Here is an 18,101-nt window from a genome sequence, read left to right as displayed (position 1 = left end):
AACACCGGCACTACTGGTCTTTCATTTTGTTTTTGTTTTTTTTATACTGAACATTCAATTCAGTACCGTACAGGAGTGCAGATCATATTACAGGTAACTGTCACGCTCTATGAGCAAATACAGAGCAGCTCAGGCTAGTGACATGCATTTGCCAAACTGCCAGTACATCAAACTTTATCACATGCATGTGAACATCAGTACGAAAAAAAGCCAAAGCAATTGCAAATGATGTTTAACAGCATAACCATTCATGCAGTTGTATTTGTCTGCATCCTTCCATTTCTGAGGAAGACAAAACTTAAAAAACAAAAATAGGATTTGTTATGGAATTATGAATAGAAGCTTGATCATTGTCATTTTCAGAGCATAATTATTAATTTGTCTTTTATATTAGAATTTATGAGAATGCTGTTGTGGCTGGTGGTATTTTTCCATTTAGCTGTTTTTTTTTTTTGTCTTCCCGGATGTTATGTAAGTTTTGTATGCGTGTAGTTTGACTGTGCATGCAAAATCCCCCACCACTTAGTTTTTTTTTAACCCTTTACAAACCCATTTGACCTTTTTTCATTTATTTTACATTTATATATATGTATATGTGTATTTTTACACAGATTGTTGTACTGTATGTATACAATTACATATTGTTTGTGCTTTTTTTTTCTTCAAAATTTACATGAAGCATACAAATGGAAAATCCCCAAACATGTGATGTACTGGACATGAAATATGACACTTTCTGACGTTGGCAATGAGCAACCCAATTGAATCGTATGAAAAAAGATCACATTGGCGGTCAACTGGAATTTCCTGTTGCGCCAGACTTGACGACACACTCACTCATAAGTCAGACTTTTTAGCTGCAGCCCGTTACTCTTGGATCCACTCAGAACCTCGCAAACATGGCAACCAGGTGGGGGATCTGCAGCGCCGGCAAGATCAGTCATGACTTCATGGTGGCCATGAAAACACTTCCACCTGAAGACCACCAGGTACCAGTAAAATCTTGAGTTGCTCTGATCCACCCAATGCATATGGAACTAATTTTAAAGCAGTTATTAGAATAAGGGTTTTAGTTTTGCATGTATACCTTTTTGCCTATGTATTCTCTATTGCTGCTGTCCTTTCTGCAACACTATGAACAAGTTTACACTATTGTCTGTGTGCACCGGTAGTTCATCTTAGGCAACTTAAACACGTTTGTTCTACTTTAATTTACACAATTTACCTGGCTTATGGCATGTTGGACTACTAGTCATAAAAACATTCAGCATCGTGACTGCTTTATTGAACATGCTTTCAATTTCAATAAGCTCTTGATCACTAAAATACATTGCAAGAATGTAAGTAATATTGATATTGAATTTTAAATATTGGAGCAATAATGAAATTGAGCATAATATTTTTCCTTATTGAACAATTTGAAAAATGGTTGACAACAAAATTTAGAATTTTGAACCATTGTCTATGCATCAGTGCTATACTGTATGAGGCATGATAAATGCACATCGAACACTACTGAAATTGACATGATAATGTCAGCATGATTGTTAAATTTACAACGACATCACAAAGTCCGAGAATGCACATGTATGCTGAAACTAGAATTTCTGCAATGTAAAAAATTTTAAAAATGAAACAGAATTTGAGCTTTCAAATCAAATCATGTCACTTAAATTGTCAAATTTTGATAGCAAACTAAGTCAAATCAGTCCAGTTTACTATATATGTGTATATATATATATATATATATTAGGGCTGTCAAAGGATTAAAATTTTTAATCGAGTTAATTACAGCTTAAAAATTAATTAATCGTAATTAATCGCAATTCAAACCATCTATAAAATATGCCATATTTTTCTGTAAATTATATATATATTCTGTAAAATAAATTGTTGGAATGGAAAGATAAGACACAAGATGGATATATACATTCAACATACGGTACATAAGGACTGTAGTGGGCATTTCACTCTACTGTTGTTTAAATCTGTCTATGCTGTCCTCACTCCTAAGCGTCTACTTTTTCCAAAGCTAGACAGCTAGTGAACGACGCCTTAATAATCAGACTTCTTCCTTTTTCATCCGATTTATTAATAGAATGGCCTCAAACCATTGTCCTCTTTAGACCGTAGTAAAACTACAAAAAAAAAAAATGTACACAAGCATTGCATTAGCAACAACGTTAGCTTAGCACGCTATACAGGTTCACTAAACTTAAACAAAAAGCGTCTCATACAAAAAATATAACATTTCACTTACTAACATAATATGTACATTCTTTACAACAACCATACTTACGGACAAATCTTGTCCAAGGATCATATGAGCACAACATTACAACGTAGGCGTCAGCCCGAGACGTCGTGCAGCCATATTGAACTGGCAAGAAAGCAATAAACCATGTCGCAAAGCAACCACAAGAGTTCGCTGTTAGACAGCACAAAAAACCTTGCTGTAAAACTTACCAAAAGACAGAATACTGTCTGAGCGGGACATGTGTGTTAATTGCGTCAAATATTTTAACGTGATTAATTAAAAAAAAATTAATTACCGCGCGTTAACGCGATAATTTTGACAGCCCTAATATATATGTGTGTATATATAATATATATATGGCGGAAAACACTCAGGTGACTTGAAGTTCTGCTCTGAGACCCCTAGTTTGGCCAAATTTCAAAATTGTCCGATATGCATGTGTGATACATTATTGGAAAGCTTAAAATCTCAATTTTCTGGGGGAAGAAAAATTTTGAACAGCAGGCATTTAGAAAAAAAAAAAAAAATTAAACAGCAAAACCCTATCTGGAGGTGAGAGCACGCGAGAGCAGAAATACAGACGCCATGACTTTAACGAGATATCATCGCATGCTTACCTTGTTTCGATTCAAAAACTCCATGTAGCATTTATCACCAAATGTCAAGACACAGCTGTGAATAGCCACAGCTGGATTTTTGGGGGGATTTTATGGGTGAAATATGTTAATATAACAAAGGTCACAGTGCAATAATCGCAGACATCAAGGAGTGGTCGAGATTGTCTTTTTCATATACTTACCCTTTTAAACGTTTTTTTTATTTTTTGAATTTTTCTTTGTTTGGATCGATTATTTATCATCTAAAATATTGGGGGAAATGCGACAGTGACCAAAAGAATACAATTTAGTGATAGTTATGAGGTAGATATCCGTGACTTTTTTACAGACGCTAATTTTTTCATTGTGATGTAATTTGTTCAGAAGTTTAAAATATGCGAGTGAATAATTTTTTAAAGTCTTTTTTTTTTTCCCCCCAAAACTAAATATTAGACATCAATGATTCTGGGCAAAAAAATGACAAACATTTTGAATAATAAATAGGATTACTTACCTTCTTTTTATGGCTAGGTTAAAACAGCGGTTGCGCGATGTCGGAAATGGGTTTTCAAGGTTAAACGGACAAATTAAACTTAGTTTGCGGGCTTATTGCAACATAAATCTGCTATGGCAGCATATAGACATATTGTTCTATCAAACACAACAGTTCTTTTGGCTTAAAATACAGAAGTTTATTTTAAAAGGGGGTGCAAGAGCAGAAACTGCTTTTTCTGCCTTGTCTGTGTTTTCCGCCATATATATATATATATATATATATATATATATATATATATATATATATATATATATATATATATATGTACATATATATATATGTACATATATAAATAAAGGTTTTCGGCAATAACTTTTTTTCCATTAAAACTTGAAAATTGAAAAAGTATTTTTTTATTATGTCCAATGTCAGATTTTATATATATATATATATATATATATATTTTTTTTTTTTTTAACAGGTTATTTTCATACTGGAATTGCTAAAGTCATAGTATATGCTTTAAAATGTTGAATGCTACAGTATGCAATGTTCAAAAATATGGTTTACCGAGGCGATAGCATTATATGTAAGTGGTCGGCCCTTCTGTCTCACAGTCGAAAATATCCTGATTCAAGTGTCAGCCAAAGCATGTTCCCAACAAAATTGTGCCCCTCGCCTTTGACTCAAGTCAAATCTTAACTCTAATCTGGGAGAAAAAAGCTACTGTATATCAATTTCAAGAATATTTTGACATTGATTGACAGGCTGTGGCTGTGGCTGCCCGCAGCTTAGATGATGCTAAGAAGTTTGCCAAAACACACAATATCCCTCGGGCGTATGGCAGCTATGAGGAGTTGGCTAAAGATCCAAACATCGGTTCGTATAATAAGAAAAATTGGCTCCATCATGTTGTAGTTGGCCTGCGTCCCAAACATGATTCTTTGTGTGCAGATGTAGTATACATCGGCACTATCCAGACCAACCACCTGAGTTCCTGTTTGCTCTTCCTCAACGCCAAGAAGCCCGTTCTGTGCGAAAAGTCCTTGGCCATGACAACGAAGGAAGTAAAGGAGATCTTGGCCTGTGCAAAGAAGAACAATGTCTTCCTCATGGAGGTAATTCAATTCAATTCAATTCAATTTTATTTGTATAGCCCTAGATCACAAAAATGTTGTCTCAAAGGGCATTTAAGGGCAGGTTCTCTGCAGTGCCTTCTGTCCAGAACAGGGGTCTGCAACTTCTAACACTGAAAGAGCTGATTCTACTCAGTTTCCACAGAGAAGACAAAAGTGGGTGCCAAGCACACATATTGACATTTGAAATAGTTGCGCCTATATTATACAGTATATAACTGAAATGAGTATAACTTTTTACTTTTTAGTAATCAAAATAAGTGCTCGTCTTTGCATCTGTGAATGGCACAGAGACTTGTGGGTGGGTAAGCATCAAAGGGTACAAAAAACAGTGGGTTGTCCACCCCCGTCTAGAAAGTACACAGATCTGCATCATGGAAAAGGCAGGACTACAATGGCTTTTACAAGCAGTATAAATTAAGATAGGGAGCAATTGCAGTTTTTAATTGCCCCTATTGTACATTCCATTCTTTTCACATGTGTAATGTTCTTGGAGTGGCGTACCGCAAGCAACACGTCACTTCCGCTCATTAATATTCATGACATTAGCTACTGTTGCTAAGTAGGGACAAGCCACCGTTTGTCCCTAATAAGAAATGAATGGAAATCGTATACGAAGGAGATATTTACAGAGCTAAACCTACCAATTCTCTCCGAAAATGATGTGCCAAATTCACTGGCAAAGATGTGGAAGAACATAAAAATGTTCAGTTAAAGAGATGGCTTGAGTGTCGAAGGCTGAAAAAGATGAAAAAATACGAGCCGACCTAAGCATAGCTTTAGCTTTTTTATCGACGCGACTGACAATGACATTCTCCTGTTTCAACAAGCTATCCTTTACCATCAGCCCTGTCTTTCTTATATATCCTCTGGTTGTCCTCCGTCTCTTACCGTTCTTGGGGGTACTTTAGTTAGCTTTGTGTAGCGATCGCAAATGCTACTCAATGACAGCCAACGAACACTTTTAATTTTTTCATTGATAACACATCTTAATTCTATAATTTATTTACTTTCCCCTTACTAAAGTTGTTTATATATATAACAGAAATGGTAACAGTGGCAGTCAGATACCATTGTAATTCTTTTCAGGTCATTCATTGTCAGACAGAAGCAGTACGGCACAACATTAAGCTAAAAAAATAAGTTAAAAATATAAAAATGGCTTACCTCTTTGTCCTCTGAAAGACCACGCCAACCCAACATAATGTTTAATGCATATGAAATGTGAATGGATTCACCGAGCTGGTGTTAAAGTCTGCGCAAGTTGATTCAGTCTTCACATTTTTTCCTCCCGATTTTTTGGTTTCCGGAAACGTATGAAGAAAACATCCTTCATGTGTCGTAATGTCTAGAGTCGTTTCTACAAGTTCTAAAAAAGCAATGCCTGATCGGCAAATTCGTTTTTGAAAGATTACCGGCGAAAAGTAGCACAAATTACGTTGTGTCTACGCGAGGGCGGGTCTATAATGTCCCACTTCGGCTTTACTTCCGCTTTATGATGCAACGTCACGGTCTAAAAATAGCCTGCGTGCGGTACGCCATTTGAACTTCAGAGACACCGTAGACCCTTTAATTTTATAATACTGCTATCTTGCGTTAAAATTTCATACTATTTTCAGTTCTGCTCTTAGCAATGACAGCCCTCACTAACTAAAACACATGACATGGCTGGAAGTAGTATTGACTTTGAAATGCTGGGTGGGTCTTTCCAGAATTAGAGGAGACATTTTACAGCCCACTATCTAAATTTCAAATAAACCACATACAAAGTAATATAGAGCATGCACTTTCTGAGTAAATGTACCTGTCTTGATGCCAAATCTGAATAATAATAAGTCTATAATAACCCTTAAAGTGCTCCACTGATAGAAAGACTTGTAGTTTTTAAAAGATAAACCTCATTATGATTTAAAATAATTTCATATTGAAACCCCTCTTGATGTTTTCGTTTTAATACAATTTGCAAAATTTGTTTAACTAGTAGGTCGCCATTGTTGTTGACGTCGCAGGGCACTGCCGGACTTTCAGAATATGACTTTAGTGACATAAATATGTCATTTGTTCAACCCTATCAATTTGAACCAAACACTGATGAGCATGACAGCACTGTCGATATTTTACAAAACGAACTGCAAAAGCAAAATGAACAGGAAAGACGACATGAGACTTGATGAGAGTAGGAAAAAAAACCTGTTCTGCCAAAATATGCTACCCAGCGAAACGTCTACAAGAGGAATTTGACACCCAAAGTATTACCTTGCGCTTTCAGCTTGTTTTGTTCAGATGCATAGACAGAACATACTAAAGATGGCTCAAGAAAATACTTCAGCGTAGTAATATCAAATAAGGATGGTTTAAATATGCTACATGACTAATGTGGTCAACAAATCAACAATGTGCTTTAACCGACCACAACAAAACACAACGCTTAAAAGTATGAGAGGGAAACACATTCAAAAAGTATTTTGAGGCAATGAAAAGGTCATAAAAGACTCAATAAAAACACAAATAGTAAGTGTTCGCCACTTTTAACCGATGTTCGCATGTGTTTGACTTCTCGCCGGGTAGAAGGAATTGCAGTAACCCCGTAGTGTTCGTCTAATGACAGTGACAAACTACGTCATCACCCCGAGCGTCCATTTCTCATATAAAACACTGGGCCCTCCGTAGGTCAAAACATGTACTAAATATTATAGATTTTTAAATCAATGGCAATATTTTATGTTTTTCTAATAACATATTTTACTAAAAGAGAACAATTGTGGCCTATTAGAGCCGATAAGTCTTTAAGTCTCAGGTTCCCTTTAAAATGCAATTTGTCTGTAATGACCAAATTGGATCTCAAATACATAGGTCAAAATGAAATTATTTTTTTGGGGATGTTATGCATGTTTTTTTTAGGACTGTCAAACGATTAAAAATTTTAACCAAGTTAATCACAGCTTTAAAATCAATTAATCGTAATTAATCGCAATTCAAACCATCTCTAAAATATGCCATATTTTTCTGTAAATTATTGTTGGAATGGAAAGATAAGACACAAGACGGATATATACATACAACATACTGTACATACTGTACATAAGTACTGTATTTGTTTATAACAATAAATCCACAAATGGCATTATTAACATTCTTTCTGTTAAAGTGATCCACGGATAGAAAGACTTGTAGTTCTTAAAAGATAAATGTTATAGTTACAAGTTATAGTAATTTTATATTAAAACCCCTCTTCATGTTTTCGTTTTAATCAAATTTGAAAAATTTTCAATCAAAAGTAGAGTTAATATAATAATAGGAATAAAAATAACAATAATAAGAATAGAGTGACCAAAGTCTGAGTAAGTTGCCAGTTCATGCCAGTTCACTTTGCATTATTGTTTAACTGTGTGAGAATAGGGCTTCATTACTACAGACTGAAGTGCTTTTCTTTTTGTGAACATTATTTTTTTTGAGAGATAGGAATATTAAGTAAATGATACTTATGTTTGTTGTGAAGGAGTTGCCGAAGCATATGCCAATAAACGGCGCGGTCCAAAGAACGCCTGTGTCCACTCGCCTTTATAACATATATATCTCTGTACATATCTTACCCAAAATACAACAAGAGATACATAATTGCCACTAAAAGAAAGAAAACTTACAGAAATGTGCGTGGAGCACAAATAGCACAATGTAACAGCATAAACGTCTCACAACTACTAATTCTCCCACCAGTAGAAGGAATAACATTAGTATGGAACGGTGCTGCCCCCAAGCGGCCGATGGCATTCTCTTCACTCTTAATGTCCATAAACAGCGTCATTGTAATCTGTTTGAGTCAATGCGTGAGCGGGTCATTCAGTGCATACGTTAATTGCGTCAAATATTTTAACGTGGTTAAATAAAAAATAAAGAATTAACGCCCGTTTGACAGCCCTATTTTTTTTTTATTGCTATCTCTTCTAACGGTAAGAATATTTGTTTACGTAAACATATTATTTAAAATAATTATTTGTGAAACGTCTTCCACATGCACCCAACCCTGTTAACGGGACCGTTTTATCCTGTAAGAACAACATGATAACATGATATACTCAATTTGACTTCAGACAGTTTTCTGGAAGTACGATGTGTAGAGCAAATTTTCAAACTTTTAGAAAATACTATAGTTAGCTTAAGTGAATTTCGTATTTTACCTCATGCAAACCTGTTATGCAGGTTATCAGAATAAGACAATTATTTTCTCCCTTTACTTGTTTGCATAAGTAAATTTGCCCTTTTGATCAACAGTAATAGCTAGATAAACAGCTAGTTTCTACTCCTGAAAAAAAGCTAACATGCTATTACCGTGATTATGACAAGTGTAAAGTAAATCATGTAATAAAAATGTTACTATCGATCTGTAAGATGGACTAATCAAGCCTTTGATAGTTCATAACCTATTAATGATTAATATGTTGCAGAAAAACAGAATAGAAGTCCACGTTACCGTATTTTAAAGTTTATTATTAATATTTATTACTTTTTAGTCACGTGAGCAAACTCACTTTGACCGATTTTCAGCGTTCCAACTTCAAAGAAATGTTCCAGAAATATCCCTCGATAAAGGTTCTTTCTGTTTCTCCCCTAACATTAACGGCTGTGGCAAAAAAAAAAAAAAGCCCCGTTTATTCATTCAATGGCAAAAAACATTTTAAATTTTCAAATTTGGAAATCTCTTTTGTTTTGTTTTCAATTCAATTCAATTCATAATTTACACAACTAAAAAAAAATCAGAAAATCAAGGTTGTATAGTTTTGCCCAAAATGTACTTCTTCCAAAGTTTCACAAAACCATCCTTATTTATTTCCAAAGGCCCCATTCAAATGACACGATGTTCACATGAGGTGACTTCTACCCAGAAATGCCCTTAAGGGTGCTTTCACACTAACACTGTTTGGTCCTTTTTAAATTAACCAGAGTTCATTTTCTCAGATAGTCCACTTTGTTTTGTAAATGTGAACGTGCATCGGAACTCGAGATCGGACCAAACAAACAAACTCAGGTTTGCTCAAAAATCGTGGGTCTGTTTTAAGCGCACCCTGCTTCGCTTGTGAATGCAAGCGGAGCAGGGTGCGCTTGTGCTACATTACGCTTTCTGCCCCCGCCCGCTCTGAGGGAGGTATTTCCATACCTGTGAAGTTGTACGGTTTCGGCGTAATTTGTACAAGTGAGTACTGATTTTTAAATGTGTACGCCATACGTTCAAAATCTGTACGTTTTTCGTGCATTACATTTTTTTTCTCCGTTCGGATTTTAGCCCCGTTTCTCCCACGAGACAATGTGCGTTACTATGTGTTACTACGTTGGTTGAATGACATGAGAAAAGTCACAGACACGGCGAAAGAAGAGTGGGAAGGAGGGGAAGAGTGTTTTGACGCTGTTGCAAACGCGATGCTAGGCTAGGTGGCGCCAATATTTCCTGACTGTAGCCGACAGCCTACTACGCCCACTTGATGCTACACTAAATAACATATGCATTTAGAACTAGATCTGAAATGACAGACTCGGCAGCATTAGCAAACAACCGCCATCTTAAAGCAGTAGACTTCTCAGAAAGGCTCTGTTGTAATGGACCTTTCTAGCGAACCTACGGTAAGTAACTTTTTATTTAAAATACTCCTAAATCTACAAAATAATGACTTGAATGTATCTTTAAAAATGAAAGTTTTAAAACTTTCAAATGTTGAAAGTAGACAGAAGGGAACTAATGCAAAAATGGGAGCAATTTTAACAACTTTACCGGTTGATTCACAACATTAAATGACTTCCAAACACAGCAAAGGTTACTATGTTTTTTCTTTTTTTTGAAAAAATGGGAACAAAAAAAAAACATCATGAAAGGTAACACCAGTTACTTTGCCAAGTAACTAATTACTCTTACATTCAGGTAACTGAGTTACTAACTCAATTACTTTTTGGGAGAAGTAATTTGTAACTAATTAATTACCTTTTTAAAGTAAGATCAACAACACTGGTCATAAAGATGCAGTCTGCAGAATGAAAAGTGACGAAAGCGGAGATTTTATTCTGCCGATTTGTTGCCGAACACAATTTGCCTGCAACTATTGCTGATCAGTTCTCAGAATTAGTGAAAGAAATGTTCCCTGACTAAAAGATTGCATCGGTAAGTTCATTTTATCAACGGACCTTTTTCATTTATAATTGGACACACTAACGAACTACCCTCAAGGCAAACTGAATTGCGAGCTGAAGTGCCATGAAGTGCAGCCATCAAATGACATAATAGAAATTGCCAAAAGTGCTACATACAATTATAACAAAAAAACACTGTTAAATTTTAGTAATCATGATGTAGATGAAGATATTGATTGTTCTTTGATTGCACCAGGTTATATGTGACAATATTACCAATAAATTCATATCAATTTAAAAATTGAGTTTTATTTTTGTTTCATATTGCACGCTATATAAAACGTTGTAAGATTAGTCATCAATTTGTAAGGGCACACGTCACTGTTTGCAAGGGCGTAGGTTTGGTCTCAATATTGGTAGGGACAATATGTACCATGTACACTTTTTGCTTGAGACAGAATATTAATAAGACCAAGCAGATTGGGTGAACGGCAGTCACGGGTACACTTCTCACCAATGTGAACCAAATTAATTGATAGGTTAAATTATTAATGCAAAGAAATCAATATTCAATATTTATATATAATAAATTATAATATTTGTAAATCAAATTTATTTAACTTCCGCACTGCAAATTTATAAAGTCTTAATCTGATATTTTTTCTTAAATCTAGTCGAATAATATTCTCCATATTGTTCTGAGTGTTAAAGGCTGGTTAACATATTAATGCATCAGATTCTTCCACTTACTTTAAGTAAATATTACTACAGTATTTGTTCTTATTAAGGCCATACAACTACAAGTTGTTCATTTTTCACCTAAATCAAGAAAAAATGCTTTCAAATAATGTTTTGAACAGTATCTATTCTTGAATTAAGAACATTTCTGACAAACAAGTTTTTTTTCTAAAATATTAAATATACAAACGTTTCGCTTAAAATAAGTCTGTTAAGCTTATTTTCAGCTAGGTATTTTTCTTATTTCAAGAAATCTGAGTAAAATTCACTTGAAGCACTAGCAGATAATTGCACTTATTTCTAGTAGATTCACACTGAAAACAAGGGAAATTAAGCTTTTTTTCTCTGTTTCTCTGTATTGGTTTGTTTAGGTGGTACACCATTCGATTCAAACCTTTGTTTTCAAAAACTACGAGAGAAACATTTTGAAAACTTCCAGAATAGGTGTCTGGATTTTATAAGCACATTTAAATTTAGCCAAAAATTTGACTCAAGTAAGAGTAGCGTTACTTAAAAATAATATTACTCAAGTAAAAGTAGTCATCCACAAAATGTACTCAAGTACAAGCAAAAAAAGTATACAGTGAAAAGAATACTCAAGTAAGAGTAACATTTTGAGTAACTGCTTATTTTCGTTTGATTTTTTTTAAAAAACAATGTTATGTGAACCGTTGTTATAATGATACTGGACAATAACACATTACATAACCACCAAAACCAAAGAAATACAAAAAAAAATAAATAAAAAAAAAAATACATTGAATTCCAATTAGAAGAAAAAAAACCTAAATGAGACATTATTCGTCCAAAGAGCATTGACGCCCTTTGTTGGATAAAATAATTCCTAGTTTGAATAGTGAAGAGTTCCTTCATAATTACTATTATTTAGAAATTAAAATGAGCATACAGTGCTGCTCGAAAGTTTGTGAACCCCACAGCGATGGTCAGATTTTTTGTAAAAAAAACTAAAATAACCTTATTAAATGTTAAGTTATACCCAAATCCACAATACTGACATTCCAAATAATGGACTGAAACAAAAGAAATAGTTATATTGTCATTCTTTATTTAACAAAAGTGGTTGATTTAAGAAAAACTCAGATATCATGTGTGCAAAAGTATGTGAACCCCTTCAGTTAATAGGATATTGCGCCTCCTTTTGCAGAGATTACCTCAACCAAACGGTTTCTGTAGTGACTAATCAGCCTCTCACATCTACTTTGGGGGATTTTTGCCCATTCTTCCTTGCAGAACGCAGTCAGTTGAGAGAGGTTTGATGGGCGTCTGGCATGAACTGCTCGCTTCAGGTCCCGCCACAGCATTTCAATGGGATTTAGGTCAGGACTTTGACTGGGCCAGTCCAGAACACGAATCTTCTTCTTTTTCAGCCATTCCTTGGTTGTATTGCTGGAATGCTTTGGATCATTATCATGTTGCATGATCCACCTTCTGCCAAGCTTTAACTTCAAAACAGATGGCGTCAGGTTATGTTCTAGGATTTGACAATATTCCTCAGAATTCATGATTCCCTGGACTATGTGAAGTTGTCCAGGTCCTGAGGATGAAAAGCAAGCCCAGATCTTGACATTCCCACCTCCATGCTTCACTGTTGGGAGAAGGTTCTTTTGGTGGTATGCAGTGTTGACTTTTCGCCAGACATGGCGGTTTTGGTTGTGACCAAACAGTTCAATTTTGCACCTACATCAGTTGATGAAAACTCTTTTTAATTTAGTCTCGACAACACAACTGTTAAAAAAACAAAAAAAAACTACTGAATTGATTGATTAGGAAATCAGGTTGAAATAATAGAAAATTCCAAAATGTTGAGGGGGTTCACAAACTTTTGAGCAGCACTGTATGTCCGGCTTTCCTAGGTCAATCAGTGCCAAATAAAAACTGGGAGAGAGGTTGAAATCCGCACTTTCGAGTCATGTTGCTCAATATCAAATACTTCATTTTTTATGGTGCTAAAGACACATGATTCAGCAGGCTGACATGAAGCTATAACGGCAAGCTTGCGTCTGATTGGTATAATGGAGTCATGTGATTATTTTTGCGACGTCTAGTTGGTGAAATCGGTAGATTTCTTGCAACAAAAAAATAATCTAATATTCTCTTGTTTATTTAGCACCTTTGGATAACTTTGAGAATCCAACTGAATGTAAAAGAATGTTTATTCACCACCACAAAAGCTTAGGGAGCAAAATAGTATCAGGGTGAAAAATTTGAAAGAACACCTGCTTTCGTGGGTAAATGTCAAGTCATCACCCAATCAAACTTGCGTTTGAGGGTGAATAATGGACTAGCACATTCAGCAAGTGAAGAGGGGTCAATGCAAGTCTCAACATATTGAAAGTACTTTAATTCACTTAATAATGGTAGGGTTAATTCTATCCTTACAACATGGGATGACAATTTAAATTATCTATATAATTGAAGTCATTACATAATGCAAATAATGTTGCGTAAAAGTTGGTGGGGACAATTTAAGCATCCCGAAAAGTTGGTAGTGATATGTCCAGGGGTGAAAGTGGGCCAGAACGGTCAGGAACGCAGTTCCGGTATAAGATTCAGGGCCGGAACGCAGTTCCGGTATAAGATTCAGGGCCGGAATGCTGTTCTAGTACACAGTGCTTTGATTCCATAAATATGATGGCAACTGTCAAAACGCTATGTAACAAAAAAATAAAAAATAAAAAAAATGCTAAGCTGCCACACATATATTTCCTCTCCAAGAAGAAAACAATCTACCAACATCAGATTTACACACACAAGTGTTAACAACAAGCATAATAAAGTGCTTGTGTAGTGTAATCAGTTTCCACCAATATTTATTATTTATTTTATTCCACGGACGGCATGGAGGTTTCCCCAGCTGCTGCAGTTATCTGAGTCTGACGATGATGAGTCACGTCAATGTGCGAATGTACGCAGCAAAGCAAAACGCCTGGACTCATCTGTTCAATTGGCTGACATATTGACATGTGATCAGCAGAGATAGTTAGCTCTGATTGGTTCAAATGTGCATGTATTCTTTAACAGCAAACCAAAAAAAAGGGGTAAAATAGGGCAATGCAACAGAAAATGGATCAAATGTTTAAGAGCAGGGAAAGAGCTGAGGAGGCTTATTTATCATATTTAGTTTTGTTTGCTCTGATGGGGAGGTTCAGAACAACTTAGCTGTCAATGTGCACTTTGGACTTATATTTGTTCATTTATGTTAGGCTGCTTATTTATTTCCTTATGATTTAAAAAAGTCAATGTTTGTGTGATCTTCAAAATATATTCCATTTCACTCTGCATAATATCACTCTGCATAATATAAGGCATTTGTACTTATTTTTCTGAATGTATGTTATTTATATCTTTATCATTAAAAAAAAAAAAAAAGAAAGCAAAAGTAAATGTTCATAATAACTTCAATTTTAATATTCATCCTATGTTCTTAAGTAGTTAAAATTGAGATTTGGCATTTAGTATGTGAGGAAATAAAGGAAAACAAAAATTAGGAGGTGGAAGTTGGGGTTATTGCTGTTTTTGTTAACTTTTATTTTGCAAATTATTGAAAAAATACCATTTTGAATGAAAATCAGTTTTTGTATGTTATAGAAATAACTGTGCCAAAACAGCTTTCTTTGCATTTCACTAGTTTTAGGAGGTTTGACCCCCCCCCCCCCCCCAAAAAAATAAATAAATAAATAAATAAATAGATAAACAAAATTTCTGGCTCTGTGGCGACCTTCACGCCGGGGAGTTCCGGCAAGAAATTATAGCCACTTTCACCCCTGGATATGTCCCTACCGTCCCTATGCAAACCTACGCCCTTGACTGTTTGTAAGATTGCCAACGGCCTCGGGTTGACAGGTATGTATTTCCTCTTCTAAATTTGATAACAAGTGCGCCTTTCGTCCACGTGACGCTACTCGGAAAATTCTGTTGCTGCAATGTGAATACTGAACTTTTTCAACAAGTCATTTATAAGCGTTGTTGGGAGTTAGCTCTCCAACCGGACCCTGGTCGTCTTCATCTAATGTGAAAGTGTCCTTAATCAACAATAGAAAATGCACAGGAAGTGACACAGGAATGCCCCAAAATATTCAGGAAATGACCCCAAATCGACAGGAATGGACCTGAAAGTACACTAAAATATTCAAGGACGTGTACCCAACATTAACTCATAGCCCGTCATTGACAAGAATAGATTCAGTGCTGAATAATAGACTGATCTTTCAGTGTCATTGACGGTGTGAGGTGTCCATTCTTGAAGTCTGGGAGCCAATGAATTCACTATGAAAGAAATCGCAACTTCTAGTTTTAGAAGGATTTCATTCTTTACCTCACCTGACTGAATCCAGGCAATGCCGTTTTTTTACCGCTTTCCAGGCCATTTGGGCCAGATTCTTCCCAGCCTACCGAGAGATCCGGCGGCTGATCGCCCAGGGAGAAATCGGCGACGTAAGGATGGTCCGGTCAGAGTTCGGTCTGTCCGTGCTGCCTCTGCCTAGACTGGAGCTAAAAGAACTCGGCGGAGGAGCGCTGCTGGACATTGGCCTGTACCCGCTGCAGTTCTCCCTCATGGTGTATGGCGGAGAAAGGCCCGAGAGCATCAAAACTGAGGGAGTCATCCTGGATACTGGTAATAGGCGGGGGGGGGGGGGGGGGGGGGGGAGACAATTTATAAATAATTTTGAATCTTTTTATACACATTTTTTCCAGGAGTGGATGAAACCTTGGTGGTGACTTTGAAGTTCTCCAACAACAGGATGGCCGTGTTCACCAGCTCCTCAGGTCTGCAACTTCACAACGACGCCATTGTGGTTGGCAGTAAGGGGTTAATCCGGGTATGTTGAAATGACAGCACCTGTGTCAACTTGCATATACGTTCTGAGGTTCCTTCCAATAGAATGTTGTTGAACAGGTTTTTCTATCTTTTGCGTTCATCATGTCATTTGTTCAGTTCCCATCTCACATGTGGTGCCCTGAGGTCATGGTGGTGAATGGGAAAGAAACCAAGTACCCCCTCCCGGAGCCTCACTTGCCACTCAACTTCGTTCACAGCACAGGGTTGCGCTATGAGGCGGAGGAGGTCAGACAGTGTTTGCTCAAAGGTATGACGGCAGATGACAAAGCTGCAGCGATATACCGTATTGGCCCGAATATAAGACGGTGTTTTTTGCATTGAAATAACACTGAAAAAGAGGGGGTCATCTTATATTCGCGGTCTAGACAATATACCCATTCATGACGCTAGATGGCGCCAGAGATCATTGAAGCGATGTTCTGTCATGACAGATCTCAGCTACTCTCCCCATTCACGACGCTAGATGGCGCCAGATATCATTGAAGCGATGCTCTGTCATGACAGATCTCAGCTACTCTTTTTAGTTTAACCAGTTTGCATTATTTTATTGCAATGTTTTTCCTTATTCAGATTGGTTTCAAGACTGCAGTTACAGACCGACTTCAATTTGATGGTTAATGCAGTAATTGCAATGTTGTTTTTTTAATCACAATAGATTGGTTTATTTACATTTCAAAAACCAGAAGCCATTCATTTACGAATGTGATTGCACTTTAGTTTACATATTTAAATGTTCACATATGAAGATTTGAATGAGGCGAAATAACATGCTTTTTCTCTCAAATATATTGTTATAATCATTTGTTTCGGATGTACTGTAATTATTTTCTGTATAAAAATTAATTTGGTGTTAAAAAAAAAAAAGTCTTTTTTCAAACTTTGAGTCTTGAAAAAGAGGGGGTCATCTTATAATAAGGGCCGTCTTATATTCGGGCCAATACAGTAATTTATGTGAGCCGCTGACACACTGGCTACACATGCATAGTGAATTTAACATTTTGTGAAATTCAGTTGACATACCTTCTTAATATGCTAGCACTGATGTAAAGAAGCAACTGAATGGTTAGCACGTCACCTCACAGTTCTGAGATCGAGCCCGGGCTCGGAGTTTGCATATTCTTGCAGTACCAGTGCAGGGTTTCTCCCCAGGTATAGTTTTGGCCCACATCCCAAACACATGCATGGTAGGCTGATTGAATACTCCAAATTGTCCAAAGGTTTTAGCATGTGCTTGAATGTTTTCTTTGCAAGTTTTCTGGAGAAAACTCAGCAATGCAACATATCTTGCAAATACAAAAGGCTTTATAGAAATTCAATTCAGTTGGGGAAAACGTATGTGAGCCAAATCGAATTATCGTGATGTTTTGCATGCCTAAAATGTGATGTGGAAACTGCAAACAAAGAGCATTGCTCGATATAAACCCTGCCTTGCACAATTTCTCAGAATACCTACAATCACATTTTTAACCTGCATGAACCTAAAGGGTTACTAAATTATCTCTGTAACTCATTGATGTTCATTGGAGTTTGGGAAGTACCTAACATGTATACTTATAGGTGTTTTCCCCCAAAAAATATCACTAATCCTTCTCTTACAAAGAGATACAAAAACGAAATGCATGAGCATTATTAAAAGTCATCTTTGACAGGTGATGACTGCTCATCAGAATAAGCGTGCGTTTTCTGTTGCAGGAATGAAGGAGTGTCCCATTGTTTCACATGCAGATTCTCTGTTGCTGGCTGAAGTCAAAGAGGAGATTCTTAAACAAGTTGGGGTGACGTATGACTGATTTTTGGGGGGGAAATGCTGGAAGTGGTGTCCAAGATCAAAAATTTACCAGTGACAATTTTGAAACATGAAAAGAAAGTCTTCCAAAAATAAAGTACGTACAACAATGGA

General features: G+C 36.1%; 1 protein-coding gene across 2 annotated transcripts; it reads left to right on the top strand.

The window, feature by feature from the left end:
* Positions 1–807: 807 nt before the first annotated feature.
* LOC130928502 (trans-1,2-dihydrobenzene-1,2-diol dehydrogenase-like) lies at positions 808–18,101 on the top strand. 2 transcript variants are annotated; one of them, XM_057855263.1, is made up of 7 exons: positions 811–989; positions 4,117–4,228; positions 4,304–4,467; positions 15,724–15,976; positions 16,057–16,181; positions 16,298–16,448; positions 17,894–18,101. In XM_057855263.1, exons 1-7 carry the CDS (start codon positions 900–902, stop codon positions 17,989–17,991), a joined length of 993 nt encoding a protein of 330 aa, XP_057711246.1. In that variant the 5' UTR covers positions 811–899; the 3' UTR covers positions 17,992–18,101. The 2 variants fall into 2 exon arrangements, with proteins under 2 accessions (XP_057711182.1, XP_057711246.1); XM_057855199.1 differs by having other exon boundaries at positions 808–989; positions 4,117–4,467.

This window comes from Corythoichthys intestinalis, chromosome 1 (genome assembly GCF_030265065.1).
Source record: "Corythoichthys intestinalis isolate RoL2023-P3 chromosome 1, ASM3026506v1, whole genome shotgun sequence".
Classification (NCBI taxonomy): Eukaryota; Metazoa; Chordata; class Actinopteri; order Syngnathiformes; family Syngnathidae; genus Corythoichthys; species Corythoichthys intestinalis.
The sequence above is the reverse complement of the archived record's forward strand: the minus strand, read 5'-3'. Positions and strand labels throughout refer to the sequence as shown.